This window comes from Falco biarmicus, chromosome 3 (assembly GCF_023638135.1).
Source record: "Falco biarmicus isolate bFalBia1 chromosome 3, bFalBia1.pri, whole genome shotgun sequence".
Classification (NCBI taxonomy): Eukaryota; Metazoa; Chordata; class Aves; order Falconiformes; family Falconidae; genus Falco; species Falco biarmicus.
The window spans coordinates 28,846,908-28,869,563 of NC_079290.1; the positions used below are offsets into that span (position 1 = coordinate 28,846,908).

The 22,656-nt window shown below is 39.8% G+C and overlaps 1 protein-coding gene across 1 annotated transcript in view; it reads left to right on the plus strand.

The window, feature by feature from the left end:
• Nucleotides 1-22,291, plus strand: part of RGS22 (regulator of G protein signaling 22) — a 62,601-nt gene extending 40,310 nt beyond the window's left edge. The window contains exons 16-26 of the mRNA XM_056330458.1: nucleotides 409-575; nucleotides 3,700-3,862; nucleotides 4,472-4,630; nucleotides 6,407-6,469; nucleotides 8,473-8,634; nucleotides 11,605-11,784; nucleotides 13,306-13,446; nucleotides 17,127-17,234; nucleotides 18,916-19,021; nucleotides 19,782-19,891; nucleotides 22,051-22,291. Of these exons, the coding sequence (XP_056186433.1) occupies nucleotides 409-575; nucleotides 3,700-3,862; nucleotides 4,472-4,630; nucleotides 6,407-6,469; nucleotides 8,473-8,634; nucleotides 11,605-11,784; nucleotides 13,306-13,446; nucleotides 17,127-17,234; nucleotides 18,916-19,021; nucleotides 19,782-19,891; nucleotides 22,051-22,122 (1,431 nt within the window). The 3' untranslated portion in view covers nucleotides 22,123-22,291. The remainder of the gene's footprint in view (nucleotides 1-408; nucleotides 576-3,699; nucleotides 3,863-4,471; nucleotides 4,631-6,406; nucleotides 6,470-8,472; nucleotides 8,635-11,604; nucleotides 11,785-13,305; nucleotides 13,447-17,126; nucleotides 17,235-18,915; nucleotides 19,022-19,781; nucleotides 19,892-22,050) is intronic.
• Nucleotides 22,292-22,656: the final 365 nt, after the last annotated feature.

A 22,656-nucleotide genomic window follows, 5' to 3' on the forward strand; every position in this document is an offset into this window, starting at 1 on the left:
CTGATTTCTACCATTCATTTTGGGGAATGATTAACAGCCTTTTTTTAATTACGAATACAGGTCTTCTGTCAGTTACATCAATATCAGACCACTGTATAATTGCAGTCAATGAGATAGTTTTCACTAAAGTCTGTGGAATGTATTTTGGGCCCTTATTCTTGAGTAAATATATGAATTTCAAGTAAATTACAGGTATATATTGATTTATTTGATTATGGAACCCACACACACTGGTATGTTTAAAGCAAACATAGAACTAAAGCTGATTAAGAGCTGGAGCCTTCATTTTTTTTCTCAGCAATCAAAAACTGTTGTAGAGGAAAGTTGTCTAATGCAAGGATTCCTAGACTGAGCAAAATACAGAGATGAAAAAAGCAGTTATGCAAGGGAAATAATTTCTTCCCTCAGAGTACTGTTGCTGACACGTGTCTGCCATGCCACCCTGATGCTCTCAAAGAAGATCAGCACTTGCATCAAGTTCACAAAGAATCGACAGGTCCTAATCTATCTGACCTGATCCACGACAAAATGAAGTTAGAACAGTTCTGGGCTTTTCTTAATGAGCATTCTGCAGGGTACGTTTCTTTGTTATTATTATTTTACCCATTTCTAAGTTCAGAAGAAATTTTTGCTGGGGATCCTGGCTATCTAAATGTTCACAAGATTTAGTTGTTTTAAAGAATGTGTTTGTATATTTATGAAATCCACATGCACATTGTTCAGGCAACTCAATTGTCTTAACATTTTGGGGGTAAATATTCTCTTGTCATAACATGTTTGTATTACAGTTCTGCTTTCAGTTTCTGCTTTGATTAGTGGCAAACCCCTGAGTAGAGCAATTAGCCTATAATAAATAAAAATTTATATTTTTAAGTACAGATCTAATTTAGTACATTTTAAAGATTAAAGCTAGATGTTATAAAAATGTACAAATAGAAGACAGCCATGTTATTCCCACAGTTGTGAAAGTAACTGCAGCTGTGTGTTTGCACTGATCTGAACAGAATAAGGTATCATCTTGTAGCAGATACAGTTTATGTAGGGTTTTTGAAAAAGTGAGCCCATTTGTTTAGAAATGAAGATCTAAACAGAAGTTCCAGCAGAAGTAAATGTCAGTTTGCCAACCCCGCAACTGCCGCCACCCCCCACCATCACCCCCCACAAGCCCCACACTAATCTCTATCCTGTTTTAGGAAAAGGCAAATATACTTTTTAAGTAACTGCTATCATGTCCTTAAATTGTCATTTCCTTCCTTTAATCTAGGTTCCCATGAGCTGATGTTTTGCATATTGCCTATTGCTTCTAGTCAAGCACTGCTATTACATTAGCTTGGATATTGGTCAGCTTTTTTAAAAGTGTCCAGAGATGGGTATCTAGCACAGGATTCCTCTGGCCAAGACTCAGTGTCATCACTTCTGCTTATCATCATAGGTTCTCTTTGTAGTCAGAGAGAGAAATACATGCTTCTGGACACAATTCTTCTAATTCTGAAGGTAACATCTAAAACCAGTTTGGATGGATCATTTCTAAGGACAGCTATATCTGCTCACTGACTACAAAAAGACTGTAGGTAATAAGTTCAGATAGAGATTCTCATGCGGTGGGTGTCTATGGTCAAGTGACTTCTGAGTTGTCTAGACCAATGGTCTCCAAACTTTTCTCGTCATGCATCCCATCAGTAAAGAGCATGAACCCTCAATATATGCATATTTATTTTTTAATAAAGTATATTAATGTGATACTGAAGTTCTAATATTTTCTTCCTGCCTCCTAATGAACTGTCTCACATACCTCCTGGGGTGCACACACCCCACTTTGGAGACTGCTGGTCTAGAGTTCCTCTCTAACTGGGGAAACAGTAGGAATCACAACAGGTCACTGGCTAGGATGGGGTCCTGGACAGGTGTGCTGAACTGCATCTGGGACTTCTGGCCTCTCTGTTAATCATGGACAAGTATCATATTAAGTGACAGAGCCAGGCAGAGAAATTTTTAACTTACATAGAAATTTTCTTTTGTAAAAATTAATGATGAGGAAAAACATTTGAAAAAGTCTCACAAAACAGTGTTTTAGAGCTGGGTCCAGATCTAGTAACTCTGAAGTCCAGCTGGCATGCTATAGTAAAAATCCTTAATGGTGCTATAAGCTGAAGGGATCCTAGAACTAACGCAGTCTGGAAAATTTCAGCAAAAAACAACAAATGTGTCATTTGCCTTTTCCATTAAAATTTATGGTTCTGTTATTGCCCAATTGTAAGTGACCCAAGTTTTGGGAAGGCTGATGAGTACCTAGGCACAAATTCTGGTAAACTAAACAAAGTTCCATTAATTAATATATTAAAAAATATATAGGGTATATTCACACAATTGCAGGACAATTTGTGTTACTTTGGGTTAGTGAGTTACCACTTGTTAGTCTTGCCAGACTAACTGAATATGCACATGCTCCTGATCTGTTGAAAAGAAAAAGTAGAGTGTGCTAGGATAAGCCATCACTGTAAACAGTTTAACCTAACACAGTTTAAGATTATATATTTCGCATTTAAATAAGGGACATATTTGATCAGTTGTCATAAGCAGATGCCAAGAAGTAACTCCATAAACCACAGTAACTGTAACTTGGATTGTTTGCATTTGGGTGAACTTATTCATGTTGTGAGGAACTAGTAAATGAAAGAATTTCATCCTCAATAGAACTTAGGTCTGTAAGGGTCTCAAAATACTTTTGAAAGGGGGACATCTGTTCTTAAATCAGTCGGATGCTTTCAAAAGTTTTACTCATAGATTAATGCTTTGGAAAAGCCAGTTAGTAGCTGAATGGAAAAGTGAAACAGAATTGTCTGAATTTAATGTTTCATACTTCCTGCTGCAAATACATTGAACATCCTCATTAAAATACTCACAAAACTTCAGCTAGTAAGATACTATCAGAAAACAGTCATACAAATTAAACTGAAATTGTAGGTATGTCACTTATTCTGTCCTCTGTTTTAAAGAACAAAACCAATATATGTCCTATTAAAACAAATTGATAGTATACACTCAAAAGACTATGAACAATACATAGATCAAGAATTGCACATGGAGATTATTTGTCATTACTGGGAATAATGAAATAAGTAGTAGAATCAGTAATTTTTGAAAATGTAGCCCACAAACCGCCCTAGACACAAGATTTACCATACATAGTTTTTCTCTGCCTACATGGGGTAGGAAGGGGATGATTTCTGGGGCTGATGTTCCCGGCTGTCATCCCTGCTCTTTTCTCAGGCAATGTGATAAGGAAGCAGAACAAGAGGTGTCGACTCGTCTCTTGGTGGCTCACAGCCTCAGTACTGCTTCAGATTCTCATCTGTTTAATTTTTCTTTCTGCCTGAGAGCTCTGCGCTATGGGTCTGGTTCACAGTCCCTGCTGGATTTAGCAGTGGCACATTGAGGAGATTACTCCTTTCAGGGTAGCCCAGAAGGGACCCTAAATGAGACTCCTAAGATGTGTGTTTGATCAGCCTGTTCAGCAAGTGCCACAACCTCACCAGATGGTACCGGCAAAGAAAAAAATGACATAACATTTCAGTCCAATCTGACCTGGTATTTAGGACTTGAACACTTTGGTGGCTTGTGGTTAAACTAGTAACTCCCTAGAATGTTGATGAAATTAACTCACTATTAAAATAACATTCTGTTTAAATTTGTTTGTAGCATGGATCTCATGTGCTGGCTAGATATTGAACAGTTCAGAAAGATGCTCCACAAGGATAAAGAAAAAAGGGAGGAAAAATCTAAGGACATTAAAAACAAGTACTTAAACAAAAGTTACTTCTTCGGACCCAACAGCCCAGCTACCAGAGAAAAACAAGAGCAGGTATCAGCTGCAAAAGTGTTCATAATGAACAATCACACTGAATGTGACTGAGATAAAAGAAGCTTTCCTCCAGCTTTTCCCCAAGCCATCTCCTCAAATCTTACCAATATTTTTGGCCAGACATCTGGTTCTGTTCTGGTTGTGGGGGTCCCTTCCTTCCTGTTCAGGCTCTTCCTCCCCTCTCTTTACAGAACATCTCTCTTAAACCCTGATCTGAGGCCGCAGCCAGAGCTTGCACAACACAGCTCAGAAAAAGTGTAAAAATGGCTTTCAGGCAGAGTAACTTGTCTCAGCTTTCTATTTTAGTATGTCAGTAAAGCCACAGACAGCAAGTCTGAGCTGTGGTACTCCGATCTATCTTTATACTTCAGGAAATTTACTTGGTCAAGCTCGGGTATTATTTGCTGGAGCCTGTATTCTATTATAGGTAGGGACAATTGTAATCTGTTCCCTTTTATGAAAAGTACATGTGAGCCTTGGGTAAGCATGCATTAAATGCTTTGCTTACAGTTAAGCTCATGCTTTGCTAAATCAAGGATGTAGAGAGATAAAGGACTTTTGGTATACACAAAAGTTTATGTCATGTGTTGTTGTATTTGGATTGCTTAGCTAATGCATTCAGGTGGAGGATGGGGACAAATCCTTCATGATCGACTTTCGGCAGCGGTTCTGCTAGAAATTCAGCAATGTGTCCAGGAGAGATTAGAAAAACAATGGCTGCCATTGTTCCTGGCAGATGAACACCATGGGGCGGAGAGACAAGCAAAGGTAATTTTTTAACAAAGCAACACATCCTGGCATTGTTTTTGTTTGGCTCATAATTTGCCATTCAGATAAAATGGTTCAGAGGAAAAGCAGTCCACAGCTCACATTCAGTCATTGAAAGAGATGCTGTAGCATGTACAGGTTGAAGCATTTAACTCGCTAATTGTGAAGGCAGTTCCTCTGAAGGCTTAGTCTAGCTGACAGTAGTTAGATCCTAAATCTGAAGGAACTGGCGTTAGCTCCATTGCCAGCCAGGCTGCCAGGGGAGTAAACTAATCTTTGCTGTAGTGCAGCACTCTCTGTATGCCATTTTGTCCTAGTCATACACTTGCACACAGAAGAACTGCTGCTTTGTGTAAAGGATTTGCCCAAGGGGACAAGAACACAAGCAAATGAATGGGCTTCCCACGCTGTATTCTCTCTCTTACACTGCCCATATTCTCCCATCTGGAGCTGCACTGCCTGTAGAAATGACTCCAGGACTTGTGAAATTCTGCTGAGTGGGGAGGTTAACTGCTGCAAGCCTTAGACCAATTGGTTACTTCAGAAAGTTGCCAGAAAAGTGGGAATGAGGAGCCTTTCACTCCTGCTGGTTCATTAGAAAGACTGGGGAATGGGCAGAGCAGCTAACATCTGCCTTTTATGAGAGTGCCTCTGTAGCTGGGATCTGTGTAGGGGCAAATAGACTTGTTTTTTTGCACTTCCACAACAGCTCTGAAATGTGAATTACACAGCAGAGGGAAACTTTACAGTTCCACCAAGCAGACACATATGCACACTGCATTGATTCGTAAAACTTGTTTTCCATGATCTTTTTAGCATCAAGAACATTGTCAGAAGTGTTGTCACAAGTGCATATGATCTGGATCCTTTTCATTGATTCAGAGCACTAAGCAATCTGACAAGTATAGGTTCTGGCAAGACAAATTTTAATTTTAATAACAATTATGTGATTAAAACAAAATTTCCTAACCCTCTGCGTTTTTAGCTGAACTCTGCCTTCTTTACAAGGCATGGCACAAGACCATGCAATAAGGCTAAGTTGCTTCCAGGTCTGGAAGCTAGCTCATGCCTCTTCTTGCACCTGCTGCACTGTACTGGCAGGGAGAGCAGCCCACGCAGTTTGGAAAATGCTGCATTCAACACTAATATACAGTTTAGAGGATATACATACTTCTAATGAGCTTTTCCTAACTCCGTTTATGTCTGACTGCTCTTTTCTCTTTCTTATTGCAAATTCAGAGGATGAAAAGGTCCTTTGAAGAAAGTATTTTAGAAGAAATGAAACCAGATGACATTCTCCACTTGGCTTCATATTTCACAGTGACCAAACACTGTGGGCATGCTATGTAGTCCTTATTCAGAAAATCTGCCCTTGATTTGAGGTGTATTTTTGCTACAAAGACGCTGCAGGATCAAGACTATATTTCTGATGCAGCTGTCCAAAGGAACTGAAAACATTTCATTAAAAAAAAAAAAGCCCCAAATTTGTTCCTAATATAAGTGATCCCTCAAAACATGATGGGTAAGGTAAACTAGTGGGAAAGCACAGTCTGCTGCTATTGCTTCTTGTCTTCTCTAACTCCCCGGTCTTAATGAGCATGTGCTCATTTATAGCTGAAGGGATGTCATTCAGAGTGGGTCCACAACAAGTTTCAGATATAAAAATGTATACAAAGACATATCAGCTATTTACCACTGTGGTCTTGGTCATTAGAAGGCTGAACATAAAACAAGAATTGTTAAAAAATACAATAATAATCCTTTGTTCAAATGTAGATAAAGGACATAACTGAAGATCTTTCACACCAAAAACAGGAGAAGACAGCTAGGATGTGGAAGGCAAGTGAAGTTTATTATGTCTCTTTTGTGTGCGGTTTCACTGTCTTTTTTGTTTGGACCTTGCACATCCTTCACAGTTTCCCTGCTAACAGTGTGAGGCCCAAATGTAATGCTGTCAAAAGCAGGCATGATTGTATTTGCTGTAATGGACTGATTACTCACATTACTGGTGATTTTAGCTCCCTGCTGGATGTTCATGGTAAATTTCTCGCCCTTCCTGGCTGGAAAGGTCACACTTGAAAACAACGTCTCTTGTTCTGGGCTTTGGAGCACTCTTAACCCTCCTCAAACTGATATTGTACCTTTAATTCACTTTTATCTGTATTTTGCATGCAGTGGACTTATTGGGACAAGCTGTTCATTCCAGCATCTGGTAGTTTATTTATTATTGCAAGTGGATTACGTGCAGACACAAAAGGGAATGTGAAGTATGCAGTGGAGTGGGCAGGTTTAATCATATCTCACAGTATCTGTTTCATTTAGAATTGTATTTTAATCTTACAGCACTGAGATAATATCAATTTTAAACATCTTAAACCTTTATAATAATACATTTCATCAGATGTTTGCCAGTTTTTTCCTTTTGAAGAGCAGTGAACTCTTCGTGATTGCCAACATACAAGTTGTGTACATTTATTCAGTTGAACTTTTATTGTCTGTTGAAATCAAACTGGAGACCCGGTCACCAATTATCCATGCAAACCATTAGCTCGAAAGGGATCCAAAGTGCATGTGGGTTCTGTTAACTGAGTTTTCCCTTTGTCTGTTTGTCGGGAAGATGGTTATTTTCCATGTTCTGCTTCAAGATTGTTGACCCATAAAATAAGCAGTGTTCGTATATTAGTATAGGGACGGGAGCAATGTTTTGTTCTTCCCTTCATGAATATGCCCCAGAAGTAATTTTCCCCACAAGTTGTCTAAATCCTGGTCACAGGGGATAGAACATGTTTGGAGAATTGGAGGAGGGCTGAGAAGATCCCACCTTTCTGTCTAAGTTCAGCTGACTTTATTTTAACCAGAGGACCTTTTGGACAGCCACCACCCACCCTCTTGCAAGGGTAGGCTCTATGGTAGGACATTAAGCCTAACCCCTGTTTTTAAGAGAAGCTGCAGAAAGACCTTCATCTTAGAATCAGGTTAGATTTCCAGGACTGTCTGCAACAACTACAAATGTTTCTGTCCCATGCTGACCATTGAACAGCACTCCATCCCTTGACGACTTCAAGAGTTTTATACCACTGTTAGAAGACAGTTTTCATTCATCTATCTGATAACAAAAAGGAGTCGTTTGGCTTGCTCCTCAGTGGCAGCACAATAACTGTTCAGGAAGGCAGGCCAGCCTGAGCTTAATTTCAGACAAACTATCCCTGCATAAGCCATCTTTATTTCTCCACCCTTTCCTGGCTGCCTACCGCTCTGTGCTTTGCAGCATGAGGATTTCCAAAACGCCTTGATGCCTTTAAAGTGTGTTTTACTATTGGTAGCTTTATTCCGCAGAGAGCAAACTCTCTGGCTTCTGTTGGTGATCATGGCAACACATTTCAAAGCTCATTTTGTTGGTGAGATCCCTGTCAGAAGCATTTTACAACTTTAAGCTATGTGGTTTGTCTGTTCCTTTTTCTTTGTTGTTTGTTTGCACAAAACTCAAACTGTTCTCTAGAAAAGTAGCCTGTTGCCATAATCAATAACAATAGCTGTTTCCATACTTTATAGTATGTAGTCATATGGTCTAAATCATTGTCAGTCATTTCCTCTCCCATCACGTCTTCCAAAAAATGTTGCCCAAACCAAACTGGGAAAAAAAAAAAGAAAAGAAAAAGAAAAAAGGAGAGAAAGAAATGAAACCTTGCCACATTCTATTGTATCCATGTCATAAACTCATAAACTATTGAAAGTTAGGGTCAGTGCAAAGATAAGAATCAGACAGTTTATGCTAACTAATGCTTTTGTTATTGCTTTTTGAAACAAAGTTTATTTGGTGCATTTATTTCTTCTTTCAACAGCATGTGGACAATAAGCGGGTTTCTTCATCTAGTGAAATAATTGCTTTCCGCAAAGCGCTGTTGAATCCAGTGACAGCAAATCAATTTCAACACTTTGTGTCACTGAAAGGAGACCTACTGGAGAATGGAGTGCTCTTTTGGCAAGAAGTACAGAAGTATAAGGTATGGTGGTAAAATGGAGCAAGGGGAGTATCATTGAATTTGTAAGCAAATGCATCCATTACTGCATATTAGGAGAATTTAAACAAGAATATCTCTTAAGAATTTCCTTTTTCATAGCAAAAGCTCTTTCACCGTTTAAACTATTTTTTTCTGCAATGAAAATCCTCACTTCTTAAGGGTAGCTATTTTTAAGGACTTGAATGTATTATCCCTGTATTTCCTCAGGCTTCTGCAAACTGTAACATTCTTCTGAGTCTCGAAAGGGACACTACCAACTAGCTAATGCTCAGATTTTGGTATACCTCTGTTGAGCAGTAGAAAATATGCAAGCATTAAAATGTTCATTCTGTCTTTATAGTTACACACTGTTAAATAATGGGATTGTTGCCAAAGTTGTTAATCCCTCAAAAATCAGAGAAAACTTTTAAATTCTGTCAAATATACAGATGTAAAGATAGTATCTACCCAAAAAACCTGTATGTATAATGCAGACCCCCAGCTCCCTTGCACTCTGTGCACTCACATTTGACTGCAGCTGAGGATGTGGCCAAGGTGAAACATGATGGGGAAGGTCAGCAGGGATTGCCTCTCTCCCAGATTACATACATGTGAAATTGCTGCTGTGTGGGGTGAAACATAATGGGCGACTTCTGGAGTGAGCCTTTAAATCACACTGCAGCCCCCTAGTAGCACCCTAGACTGAATGCAGGAGCACCAGGGATCATTCCCTTGTTCATCATTCCTTTTGTCTCTGGGACATTACTGATGCAAAAGTGCTACTGGAGTGCAGAGCCTCTCCCGGGCTCCTAAATGTAGCCTGGGTGCACATGGCAGGCAGGGAGAATGAGGTTAGCTAACAATCTCAAGAATTAGGAGGTAAATACAGTTGATGCTTCAGTAGCACTTGGAGATCCTCTGCAGGCATGTGGGTATATTTTCACTGTTTAATTTTATGCATTTGAATTTGGGGTCTGCTTTAGAAGCTGAAGCTGCTTTGTTTCCAGGAGGGAATCGCCCCTCTTCACAGAGGCTTCGATCTTCAAGCAGGGAATCATCAGCCAAAATGCTCCCTGCGGGTGCTGTTGTCTCTCTCTGGGTTACAGAGTGACTAGCTTAGACTAGAAACTGGACATGAAGGCACCTGTAGTTCCATCACATAAATCCTTCTTAAAATATTTGATGATTTTCAGACTTGTGACTTTTCATTGCTACATGGTGGAGGACATGTAAACTTTCTGCAGCTTAATGTGGAGTGTAGATTAGACTGTTTTCTTTGTGGATCTGCTCTCCGAAGAAAGCCTTCGTTGTTTTATTTTTGTGGTGTCGTGTCTGCCCCCCCCCCCCCCCCCCCAATTCCCCCATTTGTGTTAATTTTATTTGTCTTCTTATCAAGAAAAAGTACAATCTGACCGTATTTCTACAAGCATGCGATTTGTCATGGTTGGCAGTTGATGCTCTTTATAGAAGCAAAGGGCTGGAGTAGTAGGAGCGCTGTGGGTCAGGCTGAACCGAGGAATATTGCCAAGGACGTGGGCAGCGCTTTGCACAGTGCATACTTGTGTTGTCTGAGCCCTGTCATGCACTCAGTTTAGACAGAACTCCCTTTAGGAGTCAATGACTGCATTGCTCCTTGTAACCCATCAGGGTGGCAGCACATCTTGGGAGAATAAAAAAAATATATTTTATTTTAAAAAAATATGAAGAAATCTAACTCTGTGGATCATTTCCATCTGTTCCTCTATGCTCATGTCTCATCTCTCTTCATATCACATGGCTTGTTTGTCTTCCCTCTTACTACAGCTCTGTGCTTTTTCTTCTATGCTAGATCAGCAAAGGAAGCCATAATATGTTCTTAGGATATATTGAGTATGTTTTTGTATTGCCTTACTTTCCTCATTGTAGCTGTTATCATTCTTTTTTTTCCTTCACAAAACTAAAAAGTATTCATAATCAAACAAGCCAGCTCTTTCACATACCACATTTCTGGTGAAAAGCCTTGTATTTAATTTCTTCACAAAGTGAATATCCAGCCTCCTATACCAAAACTAAATGCATATTCTTCATTTAAAGATCTCTTTTTCTGAAAATTCTCTGAGTGTTTACTGTGACTCTAGTAGATATATGTGACAACCTCCTAGTGTTATAGACATTTCCTGGTGTTTATGTATAGATGGAAGGTTTGTGTTTCAAAGCATTTGAGGGAAGTTCTTCGAATCATTTTTCCTTCCCATCAAAGTCCAATGGTAGCATTCTCAGAGTGTGAAAACACAGTAATAACAGGTTTTACAAGAACAACAGGATCACATAAAAAAAAGTGGAAAACCCCCAGTGGTCCTTTGGGATCTCACCCTTGTAAATTCAGGTTTGTTTTGTATTCTGTCCCTCACAGAGTTATTTCAAATACTGAGGTTTTGGGAAACTAGAAAATCTTACTGAGTGGTGAAATTAGATTTCAATGATTTACTGGTAGCTGAAATTGTCCCCTCTTGCACCAACGTTCCTGGTCATGATACTCTGTACCCTCTAAATAACTGCCCCCTTTTCTTGGAGTATTTAGAGCATTTCTTTGTCTTGGTACCATGGCTATGCTAGTCATAGCAGGCTCATTGGGAAAATCAGTGCATTTCACACCTGTAGGTGAGTTTTTCTTTTCACATATACCTCCTATTTGCCAGTAATGTACTTAGACTGAATGCAGGATAAAACTAACCTGTTCCATCAGAATGTGCAGGCAGAGGTTATCCCCTAAAAGCAATGCTTGTTACACATCTGCATTTGCAAACCAGAAGTTCCATTCATGTCTTAACTATGTCTTTGACCATGCACATTTGCAATAAGAATTTTGTCCTACATACTGAAGGAATTTATTGTATAATTATTTTTGTATGACTTTTACTCTTTGATCACTGGGCCCCTGTAAAGGGTCTTGCGTCTCTCCATTGACTGAAAATGCTATTTTTCATCTTTCAGGACTTGTGCCATTCTCATTGTGATGATGCCACAATCCAGAAAAAGATCACAGCTATTATTGACTGCTTTATTAATTCCACCATACCCCCAGCTTTGCAGATTGACATCCCAACTGAACAAGCAAAAAAGATTTTGGAGCACAGGAAAGAACTAGGACCTTACATTTTTAGAGAGGCACAGGTAAGAAGCTGGGAGAATATCTGTTAATAGGTCTGGCTAGAGTCTGTGTGCCCAGTTTTTAAGGACAGGCTTATGTGACAATTTGGACTCTGTATGTAAGGCTGGGCATGAAGGAGAATGCTATAGTTATGCCTTTCAATGAAGACTGAATGGTGGAGATGACAGAGGAGCTTCAGATATTTACTGCTCAGTAACTGGACTATGTCTGACAGCTAGCTGATCTTGGAAAGGTGTTACCCAGGTCTGTGTTAGGAATTCTGGCAGTAGAAATTAATTCTGTCTATGTTTCTAGTTGCTTGTTCTTTACACCTTGATTAATGTCAGAGAAGTAATCTGCACTTAGAAAGTTTGTATTTTTTTTGTAGTTTATGATAAAAAAGCAGATGTGAGTAAAGCACAAGGACAGCTTAACTTACAGAACGGCTTTCGCTTCTGTTACAGAAAGTCTGTATTAAATGGCTGTAGACAATTTTCTCTCTGATCTTTGTACTCATCAGACAGAACAGCAATTTGTGAACCTTTACTACAGACTGTTTTCTAATTCCTTGTTACTGTCTTCTCTGTCTTACCTTCTAAACCCAAGAAAGCTAGTTCTTTTCCTATAAAATTGCTGTCAACACATTTAAACATTGACTGTGAGTCCATAAAGTGTTTGGATCACAAAAGATGAATGGTTTGTCAGAGAAAAGGGTTCATATAGGTCCTAAGAGGAATACAGCCTGTGTAAAACCCAGTGAACTCCAGATATGTGGCACAAAACCAAGGGAAGAACTTGGCCCAAAAGCTGTGACTGGAACATGACAGTGACTCACATGTCACTTTCAAGTCTGTTGAGCCAGAAGCAAGTGAGGTGCTGAGCATGCTCGGCTCGTTTGAAGCCAAGTTTCTCAATGAGAATTAAACGTCTAAATAAATTGAAAACTGTAAGCCTTAGTACGTGCAGCAACAGAATTCACTGAACCCCTCTGTTTGCTTTTTCTAAAATTGTTTTTCTTACTCTAGTTCAAAAACGACCCTGTGAGAGATTATATCATTTAAAAATTATCCAAGATTTGCTCATAGATCTGTAATGTGGTTTAAGAGCCTTTCCAGAGGCAAAAAAGTATTTCCTTTCTCTTAAGGAAGGAAAAAAGCTCTCTCCCTAATGAACAGAATATTTGAAATACTTGAACAGAACAGTGGTGCAAAAGCAATCCTACTGGTGTATATTTTATCAAGAGTACTTGTAAAAAATGATGGATGTTTTCATTAATGCAAACAATTGTTTAGGGAAATATAAAAAAAGAAAGTGCCTTTTAACTGTGTTTTAGGAAGATTTCTCACCAGTAATAAACACACTGATGAAAAGCATGTGCCGAGCAAAGCTGGGCTGAAATGTCAGGACACAGTACGTGGGAGGAACAAGGCTGTGTATTCAAAAAGAAATAGTTATTTCATTGTCATGGTAAACTACATTTCATTTTACAGTAAACTTGGTTTTCTTAATACAGTCAAGACCAACTTTCTTTTCTTTCTGTGCAGATGAGTATTTTTGCTCTTCTGTTTAAATTTTGGCCGAAATTTTGTAAGTTTCGAAGCAATTTGGCTAGTGACAAAATTCTACTTGCCTTGGAGAGAAAAAAGGAAAAAAAGATGCGAAAGAAAGAAGGCAAAACAGCAGAGGTAAGGCTCACAAAATTTCACGTGGCAGCTGACAAACTGCATAAAAACTCCTTCATGAGCAAACATTCGTGAATTCAAACAACCCTTTCTTAGCCGGATCCAAAGCTACCGAAATCCTGTTGTTAGAATTCCAGCTTTACATGGAACCTGGTCCTAGGGCAATTAGCTCCCAATCCTGTTGATGCATATACATATGTTTAACTTGAAGCAGATGAGTCAACGGAATACTCCTTTCATTAAGCAGGGGGAAAATGTATTTTAGTCATCTTTTGTGCCAAGAGAACAGCAAAAAAGAGGGCTGAACTAAAAAAAGAGTAATCTATGTACAGTCCATGTGTACAACGGGTAACTGCTGACCTGTTTGCATTTCAGTATGTACTGTCCTATTTTAGAATTTACAGTTCTGGGTCACTATTGAAAGCAAAACAGAGCAAAACAAAACCAGATTTCATATCTGTTTTTCAGAAGGAGCATTTGAAAAGTCTGCACGTTATTTTAAAAAATATTTATGTTCTAATTGCTTTGTGTAGTCTTTGTCTTTTCTTGAGTGTTTCTCAGCTTTGACAGTGAAATTGTTAGACTGTTCACAATGAGTTTCCAGACAGTTTCAGTACATTAACAGAACTGTGACCTCTACAGCGGAATGCTTGCTTGTAAAGTTGTTTTTCTTGGAATTTTATTATTAAAATATATTGGACTTTTTCTATTGATTATAGGCTTAATAAAAGTTTATTTTTTACGAAATGTGATTGTTCAGCCAGCTTTGAGGAGAGAACATTCCTTTAAGAGCAGAGAAATCATTGGACATGCAAACTATCAGAAGTAGCATTAAAAGCTCTTTACATATTTTAAATACTGCGTACAAATGTGTTGAGATGTTACTCATGATGAAAACCATATGAGTACCTGGACAGATAAAGACATATATGCTCATAAGAACATGTACAAATTGTTGTCCTGTTTTAGACACATGAAAACTGAGGACCAGTGAAGCATTACTCAAGGCCACACACCAATGTCAAGTCAAGTCTAAAATCCAAGAACTCATGTTCCTTTCTCCAAAGCACGTTGCCTCCATACAGATATATCTGGCAAGGCCATTGGCAATACTTACAGTGCAAGAATGCAATATTTCAAAGTAATGCACTTCTGTGTTTTCACAGACTTATTTTTTCCATCTGTTTGTTGCCTGTCTATAAGATTTCTGATTAAGATCAAGGAAGTAAAGAGCAAATCTTGGCCAGGAGGGCAAAAGCCTAGCTTTTAGGGAGAACAAATGGGAAAGGTGAATTACCCTTCTAAGCTGGGAAATAGGGTAAGAAATTTTAGAAAATGACAGGCAGAGAATGCAGATCAGTAAACAGTTTGCAGACTATATTTCTCACAAAAAATTATCAGTGAACCAATTGCCTTTTAAAATTTCTTGAAAGAGTAAGTGGAACAGATAAGTTTGTGAAGCCCTTTCCCCCTTCTATTAATGTTTAAAGAATTTGCCATTCCCTGTTCTCTTGTCTGAGATTTCTGTCCCCTCAGTGACAAATGATTCACTATCCCTGAAGGATACTGCAATAGCAGGTTGGCAGCTTGTATAAGGTGATGATTTCTTGGCATTTAAAATAATGTCTATGCTCCTCTGCCCCACCAGGCTCATGTTGAAGGAGTGGAAAGCTCTGGCAAGGGTTAGAATTTTTTTTTTTCTTGTATGTGTTTCCCCCCTGCCACCACAAATCAGTTGCCATTTGGGGTTTATGTCAAATGGAACAATCATGGTCTTGGGGGAGGAATTTTACTTTCTCCTTCCTCCCAGATTTTTGCCTGGGATGCCCAGTCTACCTGGGCTCACCTCACTTTCTGAACTGACTGGAGAAGAGTTGGATTTTTATGTAGTATATTGGAAAAAATAGGCAGATAAGGAGGTTTTGACTGCATGACTTTGTATTATTTGACTATCTCAGTATTTTTTGTGTGTGCCTATTTGTTATTTTTGGAGCAAATCCTATCAAAGGCTTCCTGGCAATGGACAGTACAGGGGAGGAGTGGCTGACAGCAAGGGACACCATGCAAGCACTGTACAATGCTAAGACCTCTTTTAAGCTTAGTGTCTGGAAGGCAGGGATGGGAAGGTACAGGGTAAAGTAAGCTTGAACTGAAATAGTTGCTTTAGAAGATGTTGCTTTCGGAAAGCATGGTTTGCTTCTCTGTTTTCACACATTTGCCCTTAGTGTGGCGCAGATATATGGGCTCATCTTTGGCCCATCTGGGGATTTATTCACTAACGCTAGATGCACATGCCACATATTTTTAAAGATATCATTAGTCAAATTTTTCAGATTGCCTTGATGCCAGTATTTGTAATTTGTTGTATATACAGTTGCATTTTATCTCCAAAATAGATTTTGGATTTTTTGCTTTCAAGCATACAAAATAGTTTTAATTTACACTGCAGACCTGTACTTACTCTTTCCATGCCCTTAGCAGAGAAAGGTAAAGCCATAAGCATTAATTTTCCTTTTCCATGTTTCCCTCATCTCTCTTTAAGCATCTTAGCAGTAAGTTTATTTATTAGTAAGTGGTGTAATGTCATGGGATATGACATTGCCTAATTTATTATGAGAAGACATTATTAAAGACCTCACTTAATGCACCATTCTCATTGAGAAAGCTAGCAAATGTAAACTGTAGTATATTAGTACACACACTAATTCTGTATTTGCTTTGGCATCCCGGTTCCCTCAGTTGAGCATACCACAGAATTTAGTAAGCCTGCTTCTTGGAGAGGAGATAAACATCACACTGCCTGCACAGTTCTATACCCAAAAGTCACTTATAGATGATGGGTTCATAGGAAAGTGGGGATGACGAGGAAGGAAAAGGCACTTTGGAAACAAGGAAGTAAGATATTCTGATCCTTTTCCAGATCTTTCAGGGACTTTCTGAGTGACTTTAGGAACCATTTGACCTCTAATTCTCACTTTCTCATTTGCAACATGACAGGGTTATATTACCCACCTTATGGAGATGTTGTGGGGTTAATTATGTGAGGTTAATTATGAACATTGATTGATGTTCAGAAAGAGTCTTGGGGCCATCAGACAAGATGTGCAAAGGTGCAGCCTTAGTAAAACACTAGAGCAACATGAAAATGACAAAGTTAATCACCAGTGCAGTTTACCAAGGGTTACAACACCTTGTCCTTCACTGTAAATGTTTTAAATCAGATTGCTTCTTCTCCTAACATGTATACTGTAGTTCATTCACAGCTACTGGATCAAGCTGGAATTAATCATGACAAATCCTGTGTTCTACATTTATATGTGAGGCCTAATTAGAGGGTCACAATGGCCTCTCTGTCCTTGAAATACATTCTGTTGCAGATCTGCCCTCTCACTTAGCTATATTTTGGAGCAGGCATTGAATCTGAAAGGAGGACAGACTGCAGGAGTGTAGAGGTCAGGAAACTTTGATTAGGACAAAAAAAAAAAAAGCCTTAAAAAAGCAGTATCTTTTGCTATTTTTTATTATTCCCAATGTGATGAATTATGAAACCGTGCATTACAAAACGTTACTGCGTATGACACTATCTTGTTTCCAATGGCAATTTTTAATCCCTCAGACTTTGGTTTTTACTTTAGCTCAGTAACTATTGTTTACATCTAATTATGAGTTCTTATTATTGGCAGGGTAAAGAAGTGGGAACAAAACTCATTGGTCTATCAGGCAGTGCTTTTGTAGATAACATCAGTGTGGAGAGAGGACCTGCATCATTTTCAGATGGATATGAGTGGCAGGTGAGTAATAAACATGTTCCTACAGATATCATAATTCAAGAGAGATAAAATGATCTTGGAAGAATGGGAAGGTGGAGTTTGGTTTTGAAGACTACTGTCACATGGTTCTTCAATAAATTTTCATTCTTCCACAATTAACTTTGCTGGTATAAGTTTACCTACCTTACAAGTGATTTTTTCCTTTATTTATTTATTTTTTTCAGATTTAGATTCTCAGTAGTATTAATATATAACAACATATTAAGCTCTTTAGGTGTGTAGATTTTAAAAGAATCTTTATTTAAATGTAAATAGAAGAAAAGGAAGTTCAATTCTGGAATAAGAAGCTTTTAATTACTTGTGAAATTCATATCCAGAAAGAATTTGAAACCTGTTCTGCTCATATGTCAAAACCTGAAGCTGAACTAATTTAGAAAATCTAGGTATTTGAATAGAAAATCTGGCAGAAAATAGCTCTTCAGTACTTCTTCCAGAACAACTCTCCTGATGCATCAAATCTCTAGTGAAAAGGTAACAGTTTTATTAGAGAAACAGGAAGAACAGACATGCCACCTTGGGCATATCAAGGGGTCTTTCATAGCTGAGTTGACACTGCCATAACATAATTGGGAATCTATGCGACCACATAATCAGAACTATGTCAGATGATGCAAGAGTAAATCACACTTCAGCCACTGCTTGTATTCCATAGAGCTCTTCCCATGACATTACATTAGCAATGAGAAGAACATAGAAGCAGGCAGCCTAAAATACCACTGAAATATGAAAATGCAGTTCAAATGGCATAGTAAAGCTTACACTTTTATCCCTTAAATGGACCTTTTAACTTTTGTTCATACTTATTAAAAAAAAAAAAGGCAGGTTGAGTGAGCCAGTATATCAATACCATATGCCTAAGCCCTCAAAAAGAGGCAGGTAATTGCAGAAAGAGCAAGCATCTTTTACATAGCAGTTTCTTCTCCAAGCCCCTTTCTGCTTTAGGAAGATGCTAGAAGTCATGAGTCATGACATGACATGACAAATTGGCCCCAAACTTCTCATGTTGTAGGGAAAAAAAAAAGCCCAAATAAAAGTATAGTTCCCATACTGATTTGGGAGAGTGACCTAAAATTTACATGGAATGCAAACTGTGGTTGTTGCATTACAAAAAGCAACATTTGTTCCTTAGAAAAGAAGAGGATGACACCTCCTGTTGATCTGCCTGTAACCGTAGCAGTGTTCTGCCTGAGAGGGCAGGCAGAAAAAACTGTGAGGCTAATGACAGCTTTGATGATTTGAGAAAGGACACACTGGAAGGATGTGGCAGAGAGATAAAATCGAGTCCTCAGTAGCACAAAACAGTAATATTTTGGGAGGGGAAAGGTCTGTTGTATTTAGGTTTTGAAGACAAAGGGAGAGAGAATAGGACTCAGGCAAGGGATGGAGAATAAATGAATGTAAATATCACATCTGTCGAACTTGCTTAAACTGCATTTCATGGTGTTTTGAGATGTGCTTATTTGCAGCAATACTATTTTTCCCATTATTCCAATATTGTAATGAAAAAAAATCCTTTTCTTAATAATTGTGATTATTTAATAACAGGGATATAACATAAACAAGGGTTTTGTCTCACTTGAAATGGATCAGGAGCTGCTAGCAACATGGTCTGGAGGCTGATGGTTTTTAATGGTTCTTGCAGGCTTCCTGGTCCTATTCCAAGTACATAGAAGCCTTGGAGGAGGAGAGAATACTCCTTAAAATGCAGGAAGATCTAGAGAAAACCTCATCATCATCATTCCTTACAGGTTGTTAACCAAGTTCTGTACTTTAGGAAGACAAGTTTATAGTTTAGGTGACATTCTCTCAGTATAAGGATTTTGTTTCCTCTGCCTTGGAGTTGCATACATAAACCTCTGCCTTCCTTATGCTGTCTGCAAGTGAGTTGCTCTTTGTACCATTCTTCTGAATGATAAGGTTTCTAAGAAAGGGAAAGTTGCAGGGAATCAGAATTGCCTTTACTGCCCAGGTCCCACTGCAGAGAGGAATATGGCCATTTCTTCATTCTGCAGTGACATGGCAACTGTATTTGGTTCACATACACCAGGGGTCCTCAAACTTTTTAAATGGGGCCGGTGTGCGGATGAAGTGGCAGGCAGTCATCTGTGGCTGCTTGGTTTCCCCCCAACCCCCAGCGGGGGGGCGGGGGGGTTCTGTAAATACCGGGGACTGGACTGAGGACCCTGGGGGGCCGTATCTGGCCCGCGGGCCGTAGTTTGAAGACCCCTGACATACACATTTCACCTCCCTGGTTTCTTGTGCTTCATCAACTTACATATAACCAGAGAGATGAAACTTTCGTTCTCACCAGTTTTTCAGTTTCAGGGGATGTAAGAGGCATTGCTTCATCCTTGTTTCAGCTGTGAATATCCTCTTAGGTCTTCCCCAAGGACATTATGACCTGTTTATTCATTAAGTGACTCCATTTAGCAGTAGGGCTAGCAATAGCACTATGTAATATTAAACCCCTTCAGCTTCCCGTCATTATAATTTTCTTTCCATATGCAGGTACCTCATCTATGTCCTTTCTGAAGCCTGGAAACTCTGAGAAATCCACCATTTCTCCAAAGAGTAGTGTGATTTTGGAGAAACACTCAAATCTTCCTAAGAAACAGAAAGTGAGTACTGGACGACCAACAAGTGTGCATTGAAATTTGGATTCTTAAAAGCTATTTTTCCTGCTGTCAGTGCTGATGCTTATTAGTAGCAAGTTACTCCAATCATGTTTACCTGAAGCTGTACAGCCTCAACATGAAGGCAAGTTTATTTTTCACTCCCACTGTGGTTAGTGGACCTAACGTTGACCAGATGGAATTTTGTTGCAAAACGGTCATCTTTGAAATGCATTTATCTAAGCTTTCCAGTTAAAATATTTTAAATAGGAGCATGAGATGACTGGAGGAAGCTCAGACCCCATGGAGTTACTGGCAAGGGCCTGACACAGAACTAGCAATAGATCATCTCTGCCGAAGCCAATTAAATATTAGAATGGGAATAATAAGTGTGACAGCAAAGAGATCTGATAAAGACAAAACCCCTCAGATTTTGCTTCAAAGCTTGAATTCACAGATGGAAGAGTCCCCTGGAGGTTTTGTTTTATTTCTTTAAGCCTTTGCTGAAATTAGATGGACTTAAAAAATTGATAGAACTTGGACTGTTGCTCCCCTTCCTTTTCTGCTCCTCCTTCTGCTTCTAATTCTATACTGCAACACTGCTGTTTTAGGCAAGTTGGTGTCCTGCCTTTACTAATCCTCCTAAACTTCTCAGTATCTGAACACACTCCTGTGGCAGGGTTTTCTGCAGGTGGCTTCAGAGAAAACTAGCATTCCTTGGTCTTCCCTCATGTTCTCTTTCTGCCTCCTTATCACCTCCTCTAGTTGCAGCTAAAGTCATCCAGTTGTCTCTGCCCTTGTGCACCTCTGCAGGTGTTACTATACTTCACACATGTATGCCTTCCTGTACTGCAGCTGTGCTTTGCAGGCAGCTGTATCCCTGTGGGGACGCCCTGCACCGGGGCTTTGGCCCTGCTCCGTGGCTCAGAGGCCCCCAGCAGGCCCCAGTGCTCAGAGGGCCCACAAGGCACCAGCAGTCCCTGCTGCGGCCCAGCAGCTCCTGGCCCTCCCTGTTACCCCAAACCCGCGAGTCGCATTTCTGCCAGGCATCAGGCTGTGTCACAGGCTAACGCAATGAGGAAGTAAAGGCCTTGAGCGGTTTGAGAGGTCTCTCCCACCACCTTCAGTTGCAGCCCACTCTGGAAATTTGTCTGCCTTGCCCAGTCCCTCCCAATAACTCAAGTGGTGCCACTGCTTTCGAGTGGTTTCCTCTTCTTCCGCCATGACACCCTCTGGCAGTTCTCCTCAGCCGCGTTCTCTGCACTGATCTGATCACCGCTGGTGGGGTGAGACATCTACAAAAGACCGCTGCTGCTCTTCATGGGACAGCTTCTCTCCACTTTGTTACAGAGGAGGTAACACTTTGTGTATGGGGTACAAATGCCCAGGCCCTGGCAGCGGCCCCTGTGAGTAGCGGCCGGGGCTGCCCCATGCTGGGCACAGCTGGCTCCAATGTACCTGCCTCAGGGCACAGGTGAGCCCCGCAGCCATGATGGTGGCACTCTGGAGAAACATATTTAAGAGCAAGGAAAGCCAGAGGGAGGAAGAGAAAATAAAAAGAGTGAAAAACAACATAGGGAACACCCAGGCCACAGGAGGCAGAGGAGGGTGAGGAGGAAGAGGTGTTCTGTGGTGGAGCAGATATTCCCTGCAGCCCGTGGAGGACCCATGTTGCAGCAGAGGAAGAGTGAGAAGGAAGAAGAGACTTCCCAGTGCCTCACCAAAGGGACGGAGTGAAACCTGTGGTGATAATAAGGAGGGGAGAAGAGGTGCTTGGAGTCAACTTGAACCTGGGAAAGGGGGTGCATTTTCTCTAAGTGTGTAAATGTTGGTTTCTTCTTTTTCTTGTTTTTGGTTTCCCACTACCTAAATCAGTAATGATTTATTGTAATTGGCAATAAATTATTTTCCCCAGTTTAGCCTGTAACAGTAATTGGTCAGCAAGCTCCCTGTCTTTAGCTTGACCCAAAGGCTTTCTCTTTCCTGTTTTTCCTCTTTCCTCCCCTTGTCCTGCTGGAGGGTGGGGAGTGAGTGGAAGACTGGCTGCTAGTGAGGGCCAACCCAACCACTCTTTGTTTCTCTCTTTTTGATGTATTTATTGGAGAACTGTTCTGGCTATTTCAACTGGCTACAACAGAGCAATGACATTGTGTTAACTTTTGCAGGCAGATAAAATCTCTCTGAGGAAGGGCATGAAGAGACATTCAATGGAGGTGAGCAGGAGACACAAAAAATAATGTGGATGCAATGTTTGTCCTTACGTTTCCAGAGCAAAGGTAACAACCTGGAATATGATTAACAACCACGGGACATTAGTCAAGGGTAGAAAATAAACATCTTCAAATGTGTTCCATATCAACATGATTGTGATACTGGGTCTTGTGTTACTTATTTGGTTAATAGTACACCTTGAGGGTCAAATCAGAGTAAGATTGGACTGAAACAACTAGGTGGTCTTGGTCCTAAAGATCTTATGATCAAACCCAGTCCTTCGGTGCCTGATCTAATGAATAAGTAATTCTTATAATCTGCATTGAACTGACAGTCCTGAAACATTATGTCCTGGCACACTATGCTCTCAGTACTGCAATTCACACAACTTCTATTCGTCAGGGATAACTCATGTGTCTGAGCTACCATAAAATCAGATGCTCTCGTGATTTGCTCCCAATCCAGTCTAATTCCTGGTCCAAAGTACACCTTCTGCCTCATTTCTGAGTTTTGATCCACAAGAAAGGCTTAAAATACATTGGGACACAGATGTGATTGAG